The sequence below is a fragment of the Lissotriton vulgaris genome, chromosome 6 (genome assembly GCF_964263255.1).
Source record: "Lissotriton vulgaris chromosome 6, aLisVul1.2, whole genome shotgun sequence".
Classification (NCBI taxonomy): Eukaryota; Metazoa; Chordata; class Amphibia; order Caudata; family Salamandridae; genus Lissotriton; species Lissotriton vulgaris.
In genome coordinates this window covers 1290314372-1290337644 of record NC_141694.1, presented here as the reverse complement: position 1 = coordinate 1290337644, position 23273 = coordinate 1290314372, and the positions used below count along the sequence as shown (strand labels likewise).

The following is a 23273-nucleotide window of genomic DNA, read 5'->3' as shown; positions in this document are numbered from 1 at the left end:
AGACACTGGTCTGAAGTTGGAGGGGCAGCCACCACTCAATTCATTATCAGTTGTTTGGCATGAAAGTGTATTGAGGCATGACAGGGCCTGTGCTCAGTCTCCATTTTTGTTCCACGTTTGACATCGCTTTTCTTCTTGTGGCTTTTCACATGCTTTGCGCTTACACGATAATGCACTGAGGAATTATTATATACGATGTTTATTTCATACTAAGCATTATCATCTGAAATGAAATTAAATGAAATGGGGTTTTATAGAGTGCACTTCTGCCCTGAAGCCTCGTAGCGCTTAGGATGGGTGACTGAAGGCAGCCATTAGACTGTGCAGTTAGTGGAAGAGGAAGGTTTTCAAAAGTTTGCGAAACTTGAGTAGGTCTGGTTCGCTGCTTAGGATAAGGGGTATAGAGTTTCAACAGGAGGCAACGTTCCATGAGAACGAACGGCCCCCCCATCTAGCTTGTTTAATTTTCCTAGTTGCTGCCAGGAAGGTAGTACTGGAGCGTAGGTTTCTTGGGGGTTGGTAGGGGGTGACTAGCGAGTGGGTCAATGCAGGGCCTGTGTGCCACATAGCTTTAAGGCTACGCACTTCGCCTTGAATTGGATCCTGGCCTGTATAGGCAGCCAATGAAGTTTTTTCAAAGCGGCTGACCCTGAGTGCCTCCGAGGCAGTCCCAACATTAGGCGTGCTGCAGAGTTCTGGGTGACCTGAAGTTTTTTGATGGAGCTCACCAGAGCGCCTAAGTACAGGGTGTTTCCGTAGTCAAGGCGGGACAAGATAATAGCTTGCACCATGATCCTACGGGCCTGAAAGGGAAGGAGAGGCCGAATTTTCCTCAGCATCCTCATCAGGCCGAAGCAAGTAGCAGAGAGCTTGGTTGCTTGGTGGTTGAAGCCTAAGGAGCTGTCTAGCCATACTTCAAGACTTTTGATCTGGTCTTTGGGTTCTGGTAGAGTGCCCATACAGGTAGGCCAGTCAATGGCTACTCTGGGTGATGGAGTCTTACCCAGGAACATCAGTTCCGTCTTGTCCCCATTTAATTTTAGATGGGAGAGTGCCATCCAATTGGCTACTGCTTCCTGGCAGGAACCCAGGGTGCTAGACGAGCCCTCGGGATGGTTGAAACCAACCACCAGTTGGGTGTCGTCTGCGTAGGTGACAATTTCAGTGCCGAAGGGGCCCACTATCTCCGCTAAGGGCTCCATATAAATATAGAAAAGGGTGGGACTCGGGGAAGAACCCTGAGGGACCCCGCAGTTGAGGAGCCATGGTTTAGATTGAGCGGCAACCTCCGATACCTGGAAGACCCGATCTTCCAAGAAGGATTGCAGCCAGGTGAGAGCTAGCCCTGTCACTCCAAGGTGTCTTATGCGCGAGAGCAGGATGTTATGATCCACTGTGTCAAAGGCGGCACTAAGATCCAGCAAAACAATTGCTGTAGTGCCGCCTTGGTCCAGGTACCTCCGAGCTGATTCTGTCAATGCCAAAAGGGCAACTTCCGTCCCGAGCTTCGGCTGGCAGCCTGCTTGAGAGTCATGGAGTAGGTTGTTAGACTCCAGATGGTTGACCAGAGTGCTTCTCTAGCAGCTTGCCCAACCATGGCAAGAGGGAGATCAGATGGTAATTAGCCATGATTGCAGGATCGAGGTTGGGCTTTTTCAATAGTGCTCTGACTTGGACACATTTCCATTCCAGCAGCACCGTTCCTGCGGTGATGGAGGCATTTAGAATGTTCATGATTACTGGTCTGATTATATCAGCGACTAGCAACAGATGGCGTGGAGGGGCTGGGTCAGTAGGAGAACCAGATGATACTTTTAACATCAGAGTGTTCAAAGAATCCTCGTTAAGCAGGAGGAATACCATCGACAGGCATTGTGAGGTTGAGGGGATGTATTCCATCCCAGGGGAAGTGGATTCGCTCCTTGCTAAGGTAAAAGAGAGGGAGATGAGCTGAATTTTTGGGTGAAAGTATTCTGCCTGCTTGTCGCATCAGTTTTGGGCATCTTGTGGTCAGGGGGATTTTTAGGGCTATTAATGAGTGTTTTAGCGATCTGGAAAATTTCCCTCGGGAATTGGCTGCTGTCCTTATCTTTTGCTCGTAATATGCGGATTGCGTCATTTTTATTTCCGCCTTATACTTCCGGATCGCTTCTCTATAATTGATTCTACTTTCCACCCCTGATGCCTGTCTCCAATCCCTCTCTAGCTTCCTACACTTTTGTTTCAGCTCTCTCAGTTTAGAAGTGAACCATGGTGCTTCTTTAGACTTAGTTTTTTTGTGTAGGCTTTTCAGGGGGGCTACGAAGTCAAGCGAGTTCTGTATCCAGGCGTTGAAGCTCCTATTAGACGTATCCGGGTCTTCGCCCGGCCATGGGGGAGTGGCGGTCAGTGAGCGGGCCCACTGGCTAGCGGAGAGACTCAACCAGTTCCTCCGCATCAGCGGGCTGGGGTCTGAACTGGGGGAGGAGTCAGATTTTCCCAGTCTAGTGGCACAAGCAGGTGATCGGTCCAAGGGAGGGGAATTGGGAGGCCCACGTGAAGTTTTTGATTGTTACTGAGCACAGCGTCTAACAGATGGCCCTTGATATGTGTGGGTGCAAAGCCCTTCTGTATGATTTGAAGAGCTGCTAAGTTGGACAGAAGAGACTTAGCTTGGTGATCGGCAGGGTCGTCTAGGTGAATGTTTAGATCTCCCAGAAATGTGAAATTTGCCAGGGGTAGAGCTAACTCTGCAACATGGGCAGGGAGGGAGTCAAGAAACTGGCCCATCTGTCCAGGAGGCCGATAAAGTAGCAGACCAGAGAAAGTAATTGTGGGTGAGAATTCAAGTGCAAAACTCATGCTTTCACAGTCGGGCACTTCGGCTGAAGAAGAGCGACAATGGAAGCAGTCTTATTCGTTCATTCTGTCCAAGGCTAGAGTACGTGGATCACAATACCCTAATTCGTCTGGAGACAGCTCTTCAGTTCCAGAATAACTATAGCATCAGCACTGCACCTTTGACACAGTGTGACTGGAACAGTGCTTTTATTATATAATTGGGATCTGCGCCACATTGGGCAGAGCAGCTCTTCGGCAGGGGTTGTCCTGGATGGAACTCGTTGTGACTGAGATGCAGTCCTGTTGACTCTGACCCCTATTGTGCTACAGATGATAGCATTTTCTGCACAGGCCGACTACCAGATACATCACACTCAGATCCTATCCCAGGGGATCTGGCAGGTAGTACTCCCACAATGCTCTCTATAGTATAGGTAGTGTTAGGTAGAAGAATAATCATAGTAACGTCATAATGGATAAATTGTTTACCTTTTTCACCATTCTTGTAATGCTGGTTTCAAAGCTCACTTTCTTCTGTCTGATAATTGCAGCACACTTTGAATGCAAGAATGCGATTGTTTTAACAAATATTTAAAACCTAATTGGTATCTTTTTTGTGTTACATTGGGCATGCAAAAATAAAACCAACAAAAGGGTAGATTTGTTTCCATAATTCCTTGGGGAATAATAGAGGGGTCATATTCCAGGGTGCTGATGCCATCTGTCACTCTGGAAACGTTAGAGGTCCTATAGGGGCGCTGTGAGCTAGCTAGGAACCAGGCCAACATTATGGGATAAATACGGGTGAAGTGAGTTCCCATCTTTTGAAGTCTATGTTGTCCAGAAACACAGTCCTACTAAATATGTAGGAACCGTGTAACAAAAGGATTCATATACCCATGCACATTAGGTCCGGTTCTAGCGAGGGCCAGGAGGGTTAATGTTAATGTTAGGTGAGCTTATAAAGCGCGCAGCTGCCCCAGCAAAGGAGCATCCCGGCACTGGAAGCGGTGTCAGAAAGGCAGCAGGACTAGCCCGTCGGAAACCGAGCAGTTTTGATGGCCTTGCGGAAAGGAAGCAGGCCATCCAAGCGACGGGTCTGAACAGGAAGGGAGTTCCACAGCTTCAGGCCAGGCCCACCCAAAGGAATTCTCAGGCCCACCGAATGTCAACACCAACAAGGATGTCCATTTATGTTATTTTTGAACTTTCACATGTGCCACCGACCTGTGGTTTCTGCCCGTGCCACGCACTTGCAGGCTAATGAGCAATGAATCTGTGATATTCGTGTCCATGTGAGAGGGCAGTCACAGAGGGTGTGCAGCTGGGTCTATTATTACAAGGCGATTGCCTTTGAGATCCTCTTCCAACAAGGGGTTTCATTCTAAAGAATAAAAACAAGCCGAAGGGGCTGTAGTCCCTTAGGCTACAGCCAGATTTATAACTGTGATAAGACCTTTAGTGAGATCTACTAGAGCTCAAACCAAGAATTAATAAAAAACATACTTATCAATGGGTCCGTAACATTAATAGCAAAAACAATGATTGATTTCTCAATGATGACTGTAAAAGCATTATTCCAAGTGATGCAGTCCCTGTTCACATTTCACATTTCAATCTAATCTTTGCTTGCTCCAGCATATTTGTCTTTTCCAGATTTTTTTTTTTTTTAATGCAAAGTAAGGCTTATGAATTACATACTGTGAACGGAGTCCCCTCAAGGTGATTTAGGGCCATATGTATCAACATCCTTATTTGCGATTCTCAAATAGCGATTTTTTAGAAATCTCGATTTGAGAATTGCAAAAAGGGATGTACGTAAAAAAATCGCAATTGTTTTGCGATTTCTTAACTTTCCTTAATTGCGATTAGAAAATTGCAAAATCGGAATTAAGGAATACTTTCCCATTCATTTCTATGGGCCAGGAGGTCCATAGGAATTAATGGGAAGTTATTCTCAATTTGCGATTTGTAATTTCAGAATCGCAAATTGAGAATAATTTCAAAGGTGCAAGGGTGTCATAAGGACACCCTGATGCACCCCTGAGCCACATGACACCTTCACAAATGGCAAAAAGTGCATTTGTGAAAGAAATCGCAAATTACCACCAACTTGAACTTGAAATCGCAAAACTTCAGTGGTTGCTGCATAGCATTTAGGGAATCGCAATTTGTGATTCCTTAAATGCTTACGCAAAGTTAAGGAATCCCACATTTTGCGATTCCTTACATTTGCGTTGCGATTATCCTCATACATACCGTTTTCCGAATTTGGAGTCGCAAACGCTGCTTTTTTTCGATTCGCAGCGTTTGCGAATCAAAAATCGTTTGATACACATGGCCCTTAGTGATTTAAATGCAAGTATGTGCTATTCATGACTGGGCATGATTGAGAGTCTTGGAGTTGAGTCAGAAGGGTGTGCAAGTTTCTCACCGTGCCTGTTACAGGATCATAAATGTGTTCAGATGTCATTTACATGCAATCCTTGGTGTGTCTGCAGAGTGCATAGACAGATGGGCACATATGTGGCAATTGTAATTACAATTTTATGTGCAAGTGTGTAAAGCAGGTATATAGAGCTGTGAGATATTGATAGCACTAACAGAAAGTAAAATGCTGTTTTTACAGATAAGAAGTAGGAGAGAGAGGGCCTCATGAATGAAATGTGAGACAGGAAATTCCATGAAGGACAGAGTAGAAAAGGCAGAGATGAAGAAGAAGGAGGTGTACAAGATAGGCAGACAGAGGATTTCAGAAAGATGTGGGGAAGTAAATTGCGTTACTCTTTACAAGAACAAGCAATTGCAGAGGAAATTGGTACTAAGGGGACAAGAAGAGTGACTGAGACACTTCTAAGATCACTAGCTCAACCACAGAACTTAGTAATGTTTAATTCACAGTGTCTTCTTTTTTTAACTGATACATTTTCAAGTCTAATTATTCACAAAATAAGCATTGTTGTTACACATTTATTTGGAACTGCTAATAGTAAAGCCAATAGGTTAATCATTTTATTCATTTGTTCGGCGTTGTGTGATATAGCTTGTTGCGAGGTTGAAAATAAGGGGGATACAACAGGATCCCTTATCCGGTATCTATTATTCAGCTATATTTGGTCCGGTCCCAGTAAAATAGTGTGAATTTGTCCAGCAGTAATTTGACAACACCAAGAAACATTTAGCAGCTCCTGTACATTGTCTGCTTTCTGTTTGGACCAGCAAATGCCAAGGGATGAGGAGGAATTGTTATTTTCACTTCAAGCTGGTCCCAATACAAAGGTCTAACTTTAAAGGCCATTAGCCTTACTTTTATTGGAGTATAATCCTAGCTAGGAGCTATCCAGCAACAAGAAGTCAATACAATGAAGTGAAACAAAAGCTCTTAACTTGTTATGACTTCACACATGCTTAAGAGACAATGGGTTGGAGAGAGGTTTTTGACTTTGTTCAGCTCCTGCATGTAAAATATGTATGCACTCTAAGAATGTCAGATGTACCTGCACAGGCAAGATCACTAACAAAGATTTAAATAGCACTCATTAATTTAATTTGTATCTTTAAATTCTTTTGTAGCTCCACTCATCCCAATTTAGGGTATCAGGACAATTTGCATCACAAATATATGGAGACAATGAATCATACAAGAATGTAGTTTGATACACATGAAATGATACATAAGACAATGAGAGTCACAAGGTGTACAAGTCACATTTTCATACTGATAGACATTAAAAGTGTAAGAGAGCTTGATGTGGAAAAACACAAAATAAGGATTTAAAATGTAATTCAGTGGCTGGGGTTGTCTAAACTAATAAGACTTTATTACTACCCAAAGAAACTCTTTTTAGAAACTTTATAATTTCGAAAGATTAGACGGATTGTGACTTATAAACTGAGAGTAACAAAATGATCTGTTATGCAGTAACCTAATGAGCAACCTATGTAAAATACAAATGTGTGATCTGTGACTAGACAGAACACAAATATCTCATGCAAGTGTATTAATCACCAGGGTTATCTTATCATTTTTATCCCTTCAAATTAGCTGGCAACACAAAGATCTCTGGAAAAATTGCCTTAACCCATAAAATGTTTTATTATGAAATCTGTTTATGATCAATTGGGTAAGCTAGAACTGATTTACTGTCACATTTGTCCTTATTGACATGATTACCCTATACACAAGTCCACCCCCTTTCTGCTGCCACAACTTGACCCACAATTAATGGAATTCTGGAGTAAGTCTTTCCGTTTTCGGTACTGTCTGGACGCAATGTGGATTGCACACCACGAAGCTGGATTTCACTAAAATATGAAATAATTATCTTACCCTGGTCATGGGCTAATTTTGTTCCAGGACAAACTCCGCCCATTTCCCCTTCAGGGGCCACCATTTTTGTGTTGCCATGGAAATAATGGATCTTGCCTTAATAAGGATAATGAATATCAAAGCCAGTGGTAAGCAGGTCACAAACAAAGACTTGAGCTCTCCTAAAACCGAGTCAATTGTCATTGAATGACACTCACACTGACTTTTGAATATTGCCTTACATTTCATGTTTATATGCTGCTGTGAAAAATCGGAAGCACGAGATAACACCTCAACCAAAGCTCACCCACTCTCTGTAGGATTGGCTCCTGCTAGTAGGCTACATAGAAAGTGTATTGATGCCACAAACAATACAGAAATGCTAAACAACTAACTGATTATTAACAGTAAAGATTTATTACAAGAGGTGTCACTGAAAAACTGATACGGATGGGTCAGAGTCAATCGCATGTCAAGGAATACTTAAATTATAATGTCTCCCAGCAAGTGGCTGAATCAGTCTAATCTTATACCCACTTCCACTGATACCAAGCTTTTAGAAATCACCCTATTTCTATGTGATTTCCAACAGCTTGATTTCGTTATTTTAAAATCATTCGCTTCTGTGCCTTTTCCTCATACCCTACCAATGTGGCAGTCACTGCCAATGCAACAAGCGCGTTAAATAAACCATGCCTTTTCTTTAAATAATTATTAGACAGAAACTACAAGTCTCATGCAAAATTCCCTTGACATCTGATTGTATTTTAAGCAATATTACTGATCCAGAATGCATTAAAATGCAACTTTCACAAGTTTTCTCCAAAACTTACAAGGGGAACCTGCCTCACCTGAATTATAAAAACATATTTTATTTTGATAATCATTAATTTCTCACACAGATTAAACAGCTTCATTTGTCATTGATGCTTCCAAAAGAACCCAAAGAATACTCCAACTTCTTTGTAAAGGTTTCCTTAAATCCTCTCAACTTTTGACTACTGACACTTCAATATTTATTCAAATGTATCATTTGCTATGGATGCTCAAAAACGTTTGAGAGAGTAGTAGTGTGGCTCACCGAGCAGAGGACGGCCCGGGACCAGGGTTCGATTCCCGGCGCGGCAGGTTTCTGGACCAGGGTCAGCGGACTCGATAATTCTCTCGCCTTGGTGCCCACTCTGATCAGCGATCACACTCGGCAACTCTGGGCATTAGCTTGCCTCATCTTCACTAACGGCCCCACCAGACCGCCGGGGATGCCTGGTCTCCCCCTGGAGATACCCATTAAGGGACCATCTCTCAGGGAAGCCAGGAAGGGTTTCGCAGCGGTCGAAGCGCCTTGGGACCCTACGGGTAAGTAGTGCGCTATATAAATGCCTATACATTTACATTTACAGAGTACTAAGAATGGGATCCTGCAAGTCTTCTGTCACCAGTGACCTACAAAACCTTCTGAATAGCCTTTTGCATGGATTGATGTAAGTTCAGTGAGGACATCATGCATCAACAAATGCACAGCTGGTGTAGCCACTACAAATGAGACTGTGACTACAAGCTCCCATTAGAAGGAAGCCAAAGTCAAAGCCAGAACAAGCACTGGCAAAGCCAGTAGGTCCGGCGTTGGCTTCTAGCCTTTTGGCAATTCTTGTTTTGTCTTGCCATGATTTTTGAAAACCTTTATGTTTCAGAAAGCTACCAGGACCTTATCAATCCAAGCAAAAACATTGGCTAAAAACAAAAATGTTGTCTTGGTCTCAAAAACATACGCATTGTATCTTGCAGAAAAATGTTATACAAAAAATGTTCATAGCATGGAAAACTTTTCTGCACTTTAAAGTTCTCCCACTTAAAATAACGGCTGCGTTTTTCAATTATAACCATGGTACTGTGCTACCACCCACAGGGAGCTAGATGCCTGAAATGTGTGAAGAAGACACTTGGGAGAAAACTAAACTGAAGTGTGAACTTTATGTTTATAAGGATTCCCAAAAACTCATCATTTAACTTTTCTCGTATTTGTAAGTGTTGTTTTTAGAAACAGCAGGCATCTTGCTCCCATTGGCCTGTAGACATAGACATGGTGCTATATTCATAACAGAAAAATACAGCCATTTGTTTAAATGAAGAAACATGCTTCATAAAACATTTAGAGTAATTGGCTTAATTGAAAGTGGAGAAAAATATTTAGACTTATTGTTTCATAAAAATATTTTTCTTCACTTTAAATTTCTCCCATTTAAAAAAATGAATTTTTCATTTATAAATATGGCACAGTGTCTACTGCGCACTAGGAGCAAGATAGCTGCTTTTTGTGAATGCACCCCTTTAAATGGGAGAACATTAAAAAGAGAATTAACTCAATCTTTAAAGCAACATTCAGAAACATAATTTGTTTTTTATGTCCAATATTTAGTTGAAAATAACTTTTATTTCAGAGTTAAATACCACAAAGCTTCAGTTCTTCACTTTATGGCCCCAGCCTGGATCATAAATCTGACTGAGCACTACTCATAATCAGGTCCTCCATTCTGCAGGCTGATGATAATGTAAATAAAAACACAACCTTCCCTAAACTTTAAAAGGGAAATGTGATCCTGTGCTTATTTAGAAATTAACTAAAGGCTGTAAGCCACTATGAAGGTGTCTGCAAGCTACTGGTAGCTCGCAATCCACTGTTTGGAGACACCTTGTCTAGTAGCACTGAATATAAACACAGTGCCGGAAAAGACTTTCAGCAGCAGGTAATAGTCAATCCAGTATCTCCAGTGAAGTATAAAACATGCCACCTCGTTGGGAGTTGATTTCACGTCCTTTCTAAATAGGAATTTCAAGTGACAGCAATCTACATGAATCTAATTATGTTGATTCTATATAGTGATCTTCTTAAACATTGATCCTTTGTAGTGTCTTCTACAATTCTTCAGGAACATTACACATTTTGGTTTACATATACAAGCAAAGTGTCGCCACCGTCAATCACTACATATCCAGGGGAGAGAGCGGGAAATAGGCACTTAAGAATGGTACATCGTTACCCAACACCACCCAGCATCATCATGTCTCAGAAACATTGATCAAGAGAGTGTTTCTAAGATTGACAAGCTCACTAAGGCAAAAACAGAGACAGCTCTTTAGAACTGCATATAGGCAGGGAAGCAAAGCCTGTCCACAACTGTCAAAATGACTTTAGTTTCAACACAGGCTTAAGAAAACAGTGGATTTTAAGTTGATCTGTCCTTGGTTATTACATTTAAAGTAGTAGTGTCACTTGTATGTTGAGGTGGTTTGATACTATATCAAATATGCCTTTGTAAGTCTTTGTTATAAAGAAATGTTTGAATGCCAGTATATAGGATCATTGCAGACATGGGGTAAAATGCCCTGAAGCACTTTTGTAGTAGAACCCTTTGCCAATAATGATATTCTAGTCTGGGGTTAACCAAATCTTGAACTTCCCCATAATGCGACGAAGCCAAGTTTTTCCAAATGCCGAGCATGGCATGATAAGAATGATGCAAGTAGACACCTCTATATGGAGAAGGATAAAACATCCATTGCACGAACAGCAGCTTCTGTAAAGTAGAGCAGGATGCATTGCTTCTATCCATAGGTAACAAAATGACTCCTGGTCAAGCAAAGCCTTTAAAAGTGATAAACATGAATTCTATGTGTTCACATTGAACTGCTATTACAGATATATTACCCAGAAAATGTCTATGACTAAAAGTGTATGAAGCCCCTTCCCGTACAGCAGCGGGGTATGAGTCTGGGCACCTAAAGGAACAAATAGAGCGGTTCTTATTAAGCTGTTTGAATCAATGTAAACATGAGTGCTCTGATGTCTGTACTAATGTTTCGTGGACAGAATAATTCTATGTCAGGACCGGAGGCGAGGATTATGCTCATTCTTTCTTCGCCTTTATAAACAAAGTTTTCACAGCAGCGCGTCCTTAATAGAATTGAAACTTACCTTCTCGTAGGCTAGGCAAATTTCTATTATGTGGGCTATCTACAACACGTTTTCTTCTCCCGCACTGTGAAATGGAACAGTCATTTCAGGGAATCTAGCTGGCAAGCTATGAGGGACTAAAAGGCCACAGTCTTTGCATGAGCCAGATCCTGCACTCCACCCTTCACAGGCAGTCGTGCCCTGTTGCGAACAGCCTCTGGCTGTGCACAACAGGAGGTGGCCACAGGAGCTTATCTACAGTCAGGTCGAGGCAACAGTTGGAGCCTTTGGGATAATTTAGGCTCTTCGGAGTGAATATTCCAATCACATCTCTCCTCTGCTTTGGTTCACAGAGTGTGGTATTTTGTGTCATGCCTCTGAAAGGTCAGAGAATTGTCATGAGCGTTGGTTGACCCAAGGAGGCAGATTTTAGGCTATGAGAATATTTGAGATACAAAACCACAACGTGGTCATATGATATATTTCTGGTTAGATTAAAAGAAAGAAAGTATGATTGATTACTTACTGAAAGCACTTGCAGAAAATGTCATAGTCAACCCAGGCGTTCGTTTGTTTAGGTTCAGGCGCAGTGGAGTCCGGCTGTTCAGCTTTCTCCTGAGAATCAGCACTAGGAACTGTGCTTTCAATGCCATTATCTGAGCAGGTGGGACAGAAAGTATACATTTGTCATGTGAAACGATGTATAGCTGGTCCCGGCGGAGTTCTTTGCTAACAGCCTCGCAATGCAGACTACACAAAAACTGACCACAACTCTACAATAAAAAGACAGATCCCACACAAACGGATTGTAAAATATCTTTAATACTTCAGGAAACTGCAGGTGCTGTGACTGATTATTTACTGAAATATACCTGGCAATAAGCACCTTTGCATCTCCAGTTTGTGTGCCCTACTATGGAAGCAGTTAAAAAGAGCCAGTGGAGAAACGTAATCCAGGCATTAATCGGTGACAACTCTCTGTTCATTCACATCTATTACAACTAACACGTGGTTTTCTAAGAAAAAATTGGAACACAGACATGAAGCTGAAACAATGAATGAAAACACCTTCACTAACAAGGAAGAGTAAAATTCCTTCTATATGACTACAGAATATACATACTAGTGCGATGAAACTCTACCGCATCCTGCTGCAAACGCCAGCAGATACAGATTTCAACTGCCAAGTGGTTGAGGTCTTCTCCAGAATACTCACAGAAGAAAATAGAATTTCATGCCACTGTTTTCACAATATATTAGCACAAAATATAATGTCGATTTGAATATTAAAACTGAAATGGAGTTTTGAGACTGTCAGTTGTGCAAGAGGTGGTGAGATGTCAGTAAGTTGACATGATTTCTGAGAATAATAATGATAATAAAACTTTATTGCAATCTTGTTCAAATACTATTATGAATCAGAATTAACAGAATATTTTAAATAAACAATGCAATAAAGATAAAAGTAAAGCTAACACATATTGTATAAAATGCCATTGCAAGTCTTCACTCAAGATTTCATGAAGCTATGAGTGTGCCCTAGATAAAAAACACCGCCAATCACTGTTACAGTTACCCAGTGGGTTCTTTCCGAATGACTAGCTTCATAAATCTAACTACTCCAATACAATCCCTGTTATTATTCCGAGGATGACACCAGACCATGGCTGTGGAATTTAATGTAAGCATCTTATTTCTTCAACCCCACCTCAACATCTCTGAAAGAGACTGGTTCAGAATACATTTGGTATTTTGCCATAGTTCTAAATATAGATCAATAATTAAATTAACAATTATAAAATGATTATTCGTCATTTGAGGAGGACCGAGTAATCTTCGTGTCCACTGGAAACTGACTGTTGTGTAAAAAAAAAATGGTAATGGCAAAGTTCCCTTTTCAAAAAACCTAGATAATTTCCTAGGCCTTATTAGTTCAAGCATTTGGGACCTCTTGTATTTACTTGTATGTGTATGTACTTTGTGGGCTCTGGAGTTCAGCCCTAGGACTTGTCTGCTTTGGCTTGGGGACTTTTTTTCAGTTCAACTGCCTCTATTCAACTGTCTTGAAAGAAAACGACCAGTAGAGGATAGTAAAATACCGGAATTGCTTTCTGCTGAGGGACTTTCTTTTTTTAATTTTTTTGGCAACTGCCTCTATTTAACTTTCTGGATAGAAAACGACCAGCAGAGGTCAATCAAATACCAGAATCACTTTAGCATTCTCTAGATTTCAGTCCATCGAAATTGTCTTTCATGAGCACACGTAGACAATAATATTTTTCTCAAGTCTTGTATTTTCAGTAACATGACCACCGAAGGCCCTGATTTTATTTTAAAAACAGAGCTTTGGACTATACCATTGCCCGCTGAAAGGTAATATTTCTCTCCATGTGTTCCCATACCTGGTGCATCACTCAGTTTGGTGCTTACTTTCCCTGCATGTTAAAGAACAGTAGATGTTCCAGCACCCAGGCTAATGTGCTGCATAGCTAAATACATATAAGGTCCCAAAGGCAAGACCGATTGCATTGCAAATGCTTGTTTTTATTTCTGTGCCCTAAAAGAAAAGCATCAGTACAAATACAAAATTAGTATCAGTAAAGAAATATATTTTACACAAGAAGCATATCTTTTTCAGATTGATATATTCCGCTACTTTAAGAGACAGTCCACACCACCGCTGTCCCAGAGCAAAGACATTTTGTAAGACTAATATATCATTTAATATATATCCAAGTCATTTTCAGGGACACGGTTCTAGTATCCTTATGGCCAACTTTCACTTTATTTCACAACTAGTAATGGAAACAGCATAAGTCATAAAGATGCCTCACATGATATTTCCTTACTATCCTTTTCAGATTCTGTAATTTTGAGGTTGAATATTATATGCATTCACACCTTTGGGAAAAACAGTGACATTTGCATAGACATTATGCTGTTTCTGCTTCTGAATCAAAGCATACTAGAATTTGACTCTTTCACCACGTGCATGTGGTTAAGGTTTCAAGACAGAATGCAAACAACAGTGCTGATATGGGACACCTCTGAAAGTTCATCTTTCTACGCCTTGGCAACATTAATGAAAGTAAATTCAAGTTTATTATTCATAAAACCTGAATCTGTGTAGTTCATTCAGTATGGTTTAATTGTAAGTGTAAATACATTTAACCAGTACTCCTTGTGGCCATTTTAGGTCGGGGGGAAATGAGAAGAACATCTCGAATCCCGTAAAAAAACAAGTTATTTCGTTTTCAGAGTGGACAAAGGGGGAGAGCACACCTAGTCTGGGATGGAGAGGGGTGGGTTTCTTTAGAGTTAAAAACGTGTGCCTAGCAGAGAGAATCAACAAAAGTTAAGGCTTGCAAATGCTCGGATGTGCATTTACATATTCAGTAAGAATTACGGGGCATATTATCAAGGGGGTTTATCTCCGCTTTTTTTACTTTAAAAGCAAAGAAAGCGGAGATAAAATTATCTCCCTATTACCTAGCTGTCGCTAACACCAGTTAGCGACAGCTAGTAGGAGATAGCGACCATCTTGGGCCCCACTTTGCATGTCAGAGAAATTTATCACTAATGACATGCAAAGTGGGCGTGCCAAAATGTTAGTAACTGGAAACAGTCGCTAACATCGCTATCTCCTATTACCAACTTTTGGAGATATTCGTGCTAAGCGTGAATATCTCCAAAAGCTAACACCTGCCCTGAGCAGTTCTTAGCCATGTTATCCAATGGGAGGTGGATAACATGGCTAAGAGCATTAGCTCGGTAATGCATGAATATCGCTGACTTTTCAGCGATATTCATACATTGCGGCCGATTTTTATCGCATTTGCGATAAACCTTGGTAATACCAAGGTTTATCTGCGATAAAAATCGGCGCAGCTCAGCGGTAAATTTTTGTCTCTAACCAAGCAATAGCGATAAGTATCACTATTGCTTGGTAATATGCCCCTACATTTTCAAAAATATGCATGTTTACATGAATACTCCTTGGAAGTTGGGACTGTCACAATTCCAAGCTTCTTCCTTCTACTTAGGTGTTAGAATTATGCCAGCGTGGGTTTCCTCATGTACGGGAAGGAGACACATGACAAAACAAAATAGAACATCTTGAAAATTAATCAAAGAATTTCTCTGTTTTTTAAGACAAAGACTTTTTTTCTGTCACCTCATTGTAATAAAGGAGGCAGTTCAGCTTAATTAAGTTATAATTTACATGTAAGGGGGACCCCATAAAACTCAACAGCTCATTCTATGATCATGGTGGAATTTTGTGCAGTAGTTCTAATGATACCAGCCAAGCGGTGAATAACAACACAATCTAGCCTCAGAAATAGTCCTATTTAGCTTTAAAACTAGTAAAGCTGCACAAGGTTTAATGTGGGTTGATCACGGAATTAGGCTGGGGATTTTAGGACTGTAAAATTAGAACGGGTGTTTGTAAGAGACTGGATTATAAATTTGGGGATGGGAATCCTACAAAATGAATATTCCATTATTTTGTTAGGTACAAGGGCTTCCATTAGGAACGTTGGGCTCACCAATGGTAGAGTCTGGGTCAAGCATTTGGCCTCCCTCTGAGACAGCATGTAAAGTATTTGAGCTGCACCGAAATAACATTATAGTGAGGAACCTAAACACGGTACAAACCAATTCAATAAAATTGGACACATTTAATCGGCAAAATAATACTGAGAGAGGTAAACCTGGTAATGTGGATTACGAGATGTGAATTTTCAATCTAAAAAGACCCAAGAAACATCAAAGCATCAATGTCAGGGTGTGGGTATACTAACATTTCAGGCTGGCCACAAAGTAATCTAGCAGTTCCCGCCAGCCAACAAAGGCACCTTCTTGCATATTTGCAAAAACTTAAAACAAAAATCCTAAATTGGGCAAGGTAGGAAATTGTGACCTCTGAGGATATAATGAAGCTCAGGGTCTGCTAAAGACGTAAATGTTGGCTCCAAATGCTCATACTGGAGACAGATGGAGGCTGTAGTCGAAGCTGCTTCGACACTGGGATCACATTTCCACCTTTTCCTGCCGACTACACTTGCCTATACATATCCCTTTTCAAAAGCATATCATACACAAGGGGAAAGATAGGACTCCAAGAGGACAGATATGTGGAAGAGGAATACTCGTGAGGTCTTTCTATAGTTTACAGTTCCATGTATGGTGAGCCAGAATTCATAGCTGCTAATGTTCTATTGTTCCAGTCATTTACTGCCTTCCTCTATTCTAACTTTTTCTACAGTTGGACTTTCAGGGTTTTGGATTTCAGAGTCCTCCAGTGAGATCACAATAGATACCTGGATTGAGCAGTTCTGCAAAAGCCTCACACCTAACTTACCACTAAAAGATCAAATGGAACAAACTAAGAAATAATGTCCGTCTAGATTGAAAGTTTATTTGGTAACTTTGGCACCTTTACCCAATCCTCCAGTAGTCCCACTTTCTAAGGGTGATGACGTTGTTTCTCCTAGCAGTTCCTATATCTCCAAAATTGGAAGGATATCTTCAGGTCACCAGGCACATACAGCAGCCACGTTTTTCAACCAGAGTCCAATTTATTGGTCAAATGTCTAATCTTCTCTTCTGGTCCTTGATGGATCTTGTAGCACAGAAGGCCAACTGAAGTGTGACTATTGAGAATCACTTCAGTTCTTGATTACAGAGGAAAGCAGGTGAGACCTCAGTCAGGCAGAGGCCAGGTAGAAACAGACAGCTGTTGTTCTTCTGATCTCTCATACGTTCAGTTTTTACACTAGATCCTAACACGCTTTTGCAAAACTCCTAACTTGAGGAATAGTATTCCAGATTATACTTTTCAACGGTCTTCAAAATAAAATGCACAAACTGTCCCAGCATTAAACTCTATTCTCCCTATTGTAGTAAATATGCCCTTTCTGCATGGTCACCGAGGGTTTTAGCCTCTTGATGGACCCTATATTTCTGCTGGTTTTAGGACTCAGTGCCCTTTACTCCTGCTGCTAGTAGTAACATTTCTGTGCTACTTCTTTCAATATGGTTGAATTGGCGTATTCCTAAGTGGCATATTTAACTTGCCTGTAAGTCTCCAGTATGTAGTACAAAGTGCACCAGGGTCTACAAGTTAGAGGCCACTAGTGGACCGCAGTGCCTATTGTGCCATCCTCTACAGTGGCAGTTCAAACAGCTTCAGGCCTACCCTTATAGCCTGACTGTAGTAGGGTCAAAAGGGCAACTTAGCCTCCCACTTACATATTTTCATCCCTATAGACCTTGCAGGCCACAAGGCAGAGTGCATGGTATTTAAAAGTAGGACATGCAGAAAGTTATTGTTAACATGTTCTCACAGTGAGTAGCACCCAAAAACCATTTTTCACTGTAGGAGGCCTAGCTGACATATGTAGAAATAGATTCACATTCTAATACTGTATCTCAGGAATGGGACTAGCTACACAAATTAACAAACAACTATTTGTAATACCTATTACAACTCAATCTAATGGTGATGTCAGATTTTTAACAAATATTAAGTAAAAGTAACTTTAAGAAAGTTACCTTTTCACTGCCTTAAGCTCCCGGAAGTTAATTTGAATTTGTTCTCTAACTTTTCACAGCGTATCATTTTTTGACATTACAGTTTCAAATCCTACTTGAGAATCAAAGTGTTAGTTGGCATGTCTGCTGGGTTGACGTATAACAGTTTGAAGCACACTTGTAAGGAAGGAAAAAAACACCAAGAAAATTCTTGTGTATCCACTGTCAGGTTGCTGCTAACCCCTACATTTATCGTAACAGATGTCTGTCTCTGAGTTTTACATACAAACCTGGGGGCACACTTGAAAGGTGAAAAACAGGATGACCAGACAATTCTTGTGTATTTAATGTCTGTTTTCTGGACCCCCTGCTTTGAAGTCCTATCAGGCTTCTGTCTCTAGGTATATTTGGGGTACAGTGGCTGCTTTTAGGTTTGGATGTAGGAGGACAGTAGGATTACCACTGAAAACTCCCAACACACACACTCAGCCTTTAGAGCCCAAAGTTGGTGTGGCTGTAGATGTTTGCTATCTTAAAAATGCCTAAAGTGGGTAGGGCTGGTCCTGAGAACATTTACCTCATTGGTTAGGGCATGCCCAAGAGTCACCCCACTCACTAGCTTGTGCTCAGCATTAATGTAGCATCTCCAGGTACCCACGTCAGAACACTGCTGGTCCTGAGGAAGAACTCAAAAGGATTGGATATGCTGTCTGTGACCTGAGAGAAGTCCTGGAGGACTAGACCTGATCCCTCTTGTACCCAGGACAAAGATGTGGACTCCGAGGTCTGTTTAAGCTAAACAAGCAAACACAGGCTTTCCTGCAACTGTCCAGCTGACCAGTAGCAACTGGACCTGGGCTGAATGCTGCTGTTGACTTTTGTCTGACACCCTGTGAGTCTCCAAGTGCCTCCTATAAGGTGATGAGGCTTTACAAGTGTACTCCGTTGATGGATTGGGATTAAAGGACAAAGTAAAGTATACTGTGAGCACTGAATATCATTGGCTTTCTGTGCTTGCTCTCGCTGTTCCTACCTAAAACATTTAAAAAGTTGTCTCTCTGATTCCCCTTATTTGATTCTTTTTCATTTTGGTGTCATTTTGTTTATTAAACTTCGCAATATTTTACTAGTTCAGTTTGGGATTTTCATCATTTTGCAATTTTACTTTATTACTGTTTTGGTATTGTGTACAAACTTTACAATGTGCCCTATGTTAAGCCTCTCTGCTCTGTGTCACAGCTACCAGAAGGTTGAGCACAGGTTAGCTTAGTGACTTCAAAGATTCACTCTGACAAGGGTTGTGCTCTGACAAGGGTTGTGGATATTCATTGAGGTAGATAGTGACCCACCCCAAATAATAATCCAATTTCTTACACCAGTCAAATGCTGTATTATTATAATGTGGAATATATCCTTGGAACCACTAGAAAACCATCACATCATGGCTCTGAGCCCATGCCATATCCCATGGATGTAGAAGCCACAAAGCCCTGGTTACCAGAAGCATACTATTCTGAGACTTCTAGACAGACTTTTGAAGTGCCCCCTAGGTGTATATTTTCAGATCCCTGCTGTCATGTTCCAAGGTAACAAGTGGTGAAGTCTAATAATTAACTTGCTTCTGCTTTCTTGCCAGAGATCTGATAAGAGACCGACTCTTCACAGAGTTCCTTGGTTTGCTGGTGGGAGTCACTCAAAACCTATATTCTGCTTGTGAAATCTGATTACTGTTAGCGAGTAGGAGGAAGTACAGTGGAATCAATATGTGCTTGCCCAGGCTTCAAGCAGGTATGTACAACCTTTTACAAATCATCTTTGGAACGTATTCACCAAAAAACCATGTTCACCAGTGTATTAAGTTTGTGATAAAGATGACAGTGGTGTGAACATATTTTCTTTAGCCTTCTACTGCGGCTATGACTTTTATTCTTAAAAAGGCCTTTCAAATGGCAAAATACCCTTGAAGTTTGTCTAGTGAAATAGAACTTTGAGTCTTGTCACTGTCATTACATGCAAAATCCATATTTGGCATTCCTCACTTTTACATACTAGACACCCAGGCATTGTGGGTACTAATGCACTACATGACAAGGCTAATGTAAAAAGTATTATTTTCAGCACGTCAAAATGGTCTATATTGACATGTACTGAGTGGTGCTTTGCATGCAGCAATTGAGGACTCAAAGGGAACCCTTGAAGACATGTTTTAAAAGCACCTGTATGGGTGATTTTGCTACACAATTAAAACCAGGCATAATACCTAACATTTAGGCCACTGATTACATTTCTGCACCAAATTACTGCTGCCTCACCTAAGACCAATACGAATGCCAATGTCACTTACCGAATGCCAAATGATATTAGAAGATTAGTCACCATGGTTAGGGGTTAGAGAATGTGCAATTAGATTGATAGTCTCTCAGTCCCCAGAGTGATATATGCAGGTAAAATTCGGACAACAAAAGTGGAACCCAAACAATTAAGATGCACTTTCCTAAAGTTATCCTTTGTCTCACACTTAATTTGGCGTCTGAAATAAAATATGGTGATCATGATTCCATTTTATACATTAAATCGTGATAATAAATTTGACTGGTCTCCGAGTAAACTGTGAAGGCATTTAAATGTTGACCTGTGTCTCAGCCAATGACTCCTTAGTTAGATATTGAAGAGGCAACATGTCAAGATGGCCTCCTTTAGATCTTACTATGGACGGCACACTTACCTCTTGCACGTATGCTACCCTGTATAAAAGGAACACTTGATGGATATACAGGTATCCTGACAAAAACAATTTATTACACAGTACATGAATTATTTAAAGTATAGACAAGACAGCAACATATCAGGAATGGTTATAAAAATAGAAATGCATTTAAAAATAAGGATACCAACATGGCTAGTAAAGGAAGAGTAAGGTTCTTACATGTGGCAGTTATTGATGACAACAATTATAGGGACAAATAAAACTTAATCATTACATACACTGTGTATAGCACAGATTTTAAAAATAGAAATAAAAGACTTTTAATTTGAAGGGCCGTAACTACATAGACATATAAACTGTAGAATCCCATAAACCATCAATGACTGTAAACAAAAAAAATGTGAAATAGGCCGATGTCGCTCTATATATTATAAACACAAAAGGTCATGGGATGAATGCTTGCAAAGCCTAGCCACTTGCAATTGCTTGGGACAGCATTCCAATCCATCATGTGTTACTCACTGTGCCACTCTAGACCAAGACCTACCTTATGCAAATCTGTATTGTCCCTGTTCCTCATTGGAACGGTTCATCACGAACTACTAGACTAGGGCACCTTTGCCCTATATATTAATCGGGACAATTTAACATAACAGCAAGTCGCTGATCATTTTAACACTTCTTTACATGGGTTCAGGAGTCGTGTGCTACTCGCTGAAAAAGTGCTTCGACGCCTCATCAGGGGTAGTAAGCTCTATATAAATGCAATTACAATTCAATACAATAGCTATAAGTATAACTCAGAGATGCCGCCTTACCTTTATAGGATGTGTTTGCAGTAAGTTGTTGTTGGCTTTCTTTCTCCTGAACATGGAAAAAGAAGGGCAGCTATTAAGTTAAGGGTCGCCACAAATGTTAGTTAAAAGCATTATGTAGACTGTCAAATACCATTATCCGATTTGAGCTTGTCCAACCCTCTAGAATTACTGTTAAGGTCATGTCTGCATATGCCAGTACTTACATTAATCTGCAAAGGGTCATGCTGATCTTTCTACGGTTATGTCTAAAGCCCAAGCCGTGTTTTTTTTTTTTTTGCAGAAACCAGAACTAGCTCAGTGTTTTCGGAATTTACAACTTAATATAGAATGTTGTCACATCAGTAACCGTCCTTTTCTAGGTCTTAGGCCTAGGTTCAAACTTACCGAGGAAACTTTGGATATGGACAATAACTTTTTAATGGTATAACTCAAACACAGAAAAAACTACTAAAATTCATCCACCCACCTAAGCACCCACCTAAGCAAAGGTTTCCATTTTTGGTCCTGGCGATGATCATGAGATAATATATATGAGGTCAGTCACAATTTTGCTGTCTACAGTTTTAACTCGCAAACCAATGTCACTGGCAAGCAGGGAAATTTACGTGGAATTCTTGAATTATTGGTAATGTAAATGCCATTTGTAAAGCGCACAGCTACCTCCAACGGAGGTGTCCCGGCGCTGTCCGTATACCGCTTAGGAACCCTTCCTAGTTTTTCCCTGTGGAATGTCCACTCCTGGGCACCCCCAAGGTGAAGCCAGGCATCTCAGCGCTGTTGGGGCCATTGTGGAGATTAAGCAAGCTATTGCCCAGAGTTGCAGATTGGGACCCATGATTAGAATAGGCACAGAGGCGAGAATTATCAGGTCCAAGGAAATTGAGCCCAGACCTGCCGAGGTGGGTATTGAACCCTGGTCCCGGACCAGACCTCTGCATCAGGGTCTGCCGCTCTAACCATTTGAGCCACACTTCTCCACAAATGTAATGTCAAGATGATCAACAACGGGATTTTACAGGACAATATTGCTACTACCCTGGCATATTAAGTGACATTGTGACATCTGACACATGAGAACCACATGAGAACCAGAATACCTGTATTCTCAATGGGCCACTAGTAATGAGGCCTTCAGTGGTGTCAAGAAACCTGTGGCAAGAATACATTAGGAATGTTCTAATGTAAAAAATGTTTTTCCCCTATGTGGAGTCTCTAATTACGTCGCATTATTGGGAAGTCACACTGCGACTATTTATTAAATATTCTCTGAGTCTTTTTCACAATCAAGGACTGCAGCTGCTTGGGTGAATCTTGGATTTTGATCGTCATTTGTCTGAGGTATACTGACAAAAACAATAAATTACACAGTACATGAAAATAACTTGCTCAGTCAATGGTGTACCGGCGGGGGCAGTCCGCCCGGGCGGCACAACTTTTGGGGGCGGTGGCTTTCCCCCCTTATCTGTGGCTGTCGCTGAGGAAATGCTCAACACCCGCTCTTACTCAAGGCACGGGGCTGTAAATGGGCAGGCCATAGGTCTAGCTAGGCCCAGGGCTTTAAGTCAGGATGAACAAACTGAGGGGTCTCTCAAAGGGGAGTGGCCAATGTAATTAAGGGCGTGGCTTAAAACAGATAAGCTACAAATGTGTGCTTAGCATGGTGTGACACCTGACTTGTATTTTGCTGTTTCTGTCATTGCATACAGATATATATACAACAAGTAACATCATACCTACAACAAGCCTGGACAATTGGCTTTGTAAAATAAATAAGCAGCATCTATGGCTTGTATATAATGTTGAACAAGCTTCCACTTAAAACCCTGATGACACCACAACAAATTTGCTGCTCCTGAGTTTCAAAAAGAGAAGGGAAATCCAGAGAGAAAATTACTCTCTTCAAAGGATGTTCCTTCCTGTACAGCGCACACGTCATACTGTAACTAGTGAGAAGTGAGCAGTGTGAGCAGCGCACATCGATGTGCCTGCTGTCACTGCAGTCAGGAAAAAAACAGACTGCTTGTGCCTGGGCACAAAACGGAGCTCAATAGAGACCCGTTTTGAGGCCCCCTTTAAAAAACTGCCCGTGCTCAACTTAGGTGAGACCCGGCCCACTTAAAGCCCTGGCTAGGC

The 23273-nt window shown here is 41.1% G+C and overlaps 1 protein-coding gene across 1 annotated transcript in view; it reads right to left on the bottom strand.

The window, feature by feature from the left end:
* ADGB (androglobin) overlaps nucleotides 1–23273 on the bottom strand; it is a 1363241-nt gene that overhangs the window by 780567 nt on the left and 559401 nt on the right. Inside the window, exons 14-15 of the mRNA XM_086927423.1 lie at nucleotides 21141–21190; nucleotides 11608–11737 (exon numbers count right to left, since the gene is read on the bottom strand). Of these exons, the coding sequence (XP_086783549.1) occupies nucleotides 11608–11737; nucleotides 21141–21190 (180 nt within the window). The remainder of the gene's footprint in view (nucleotides 1–11607; nucleotides 11738–21140; nucleotides 21191–23273) is intronic.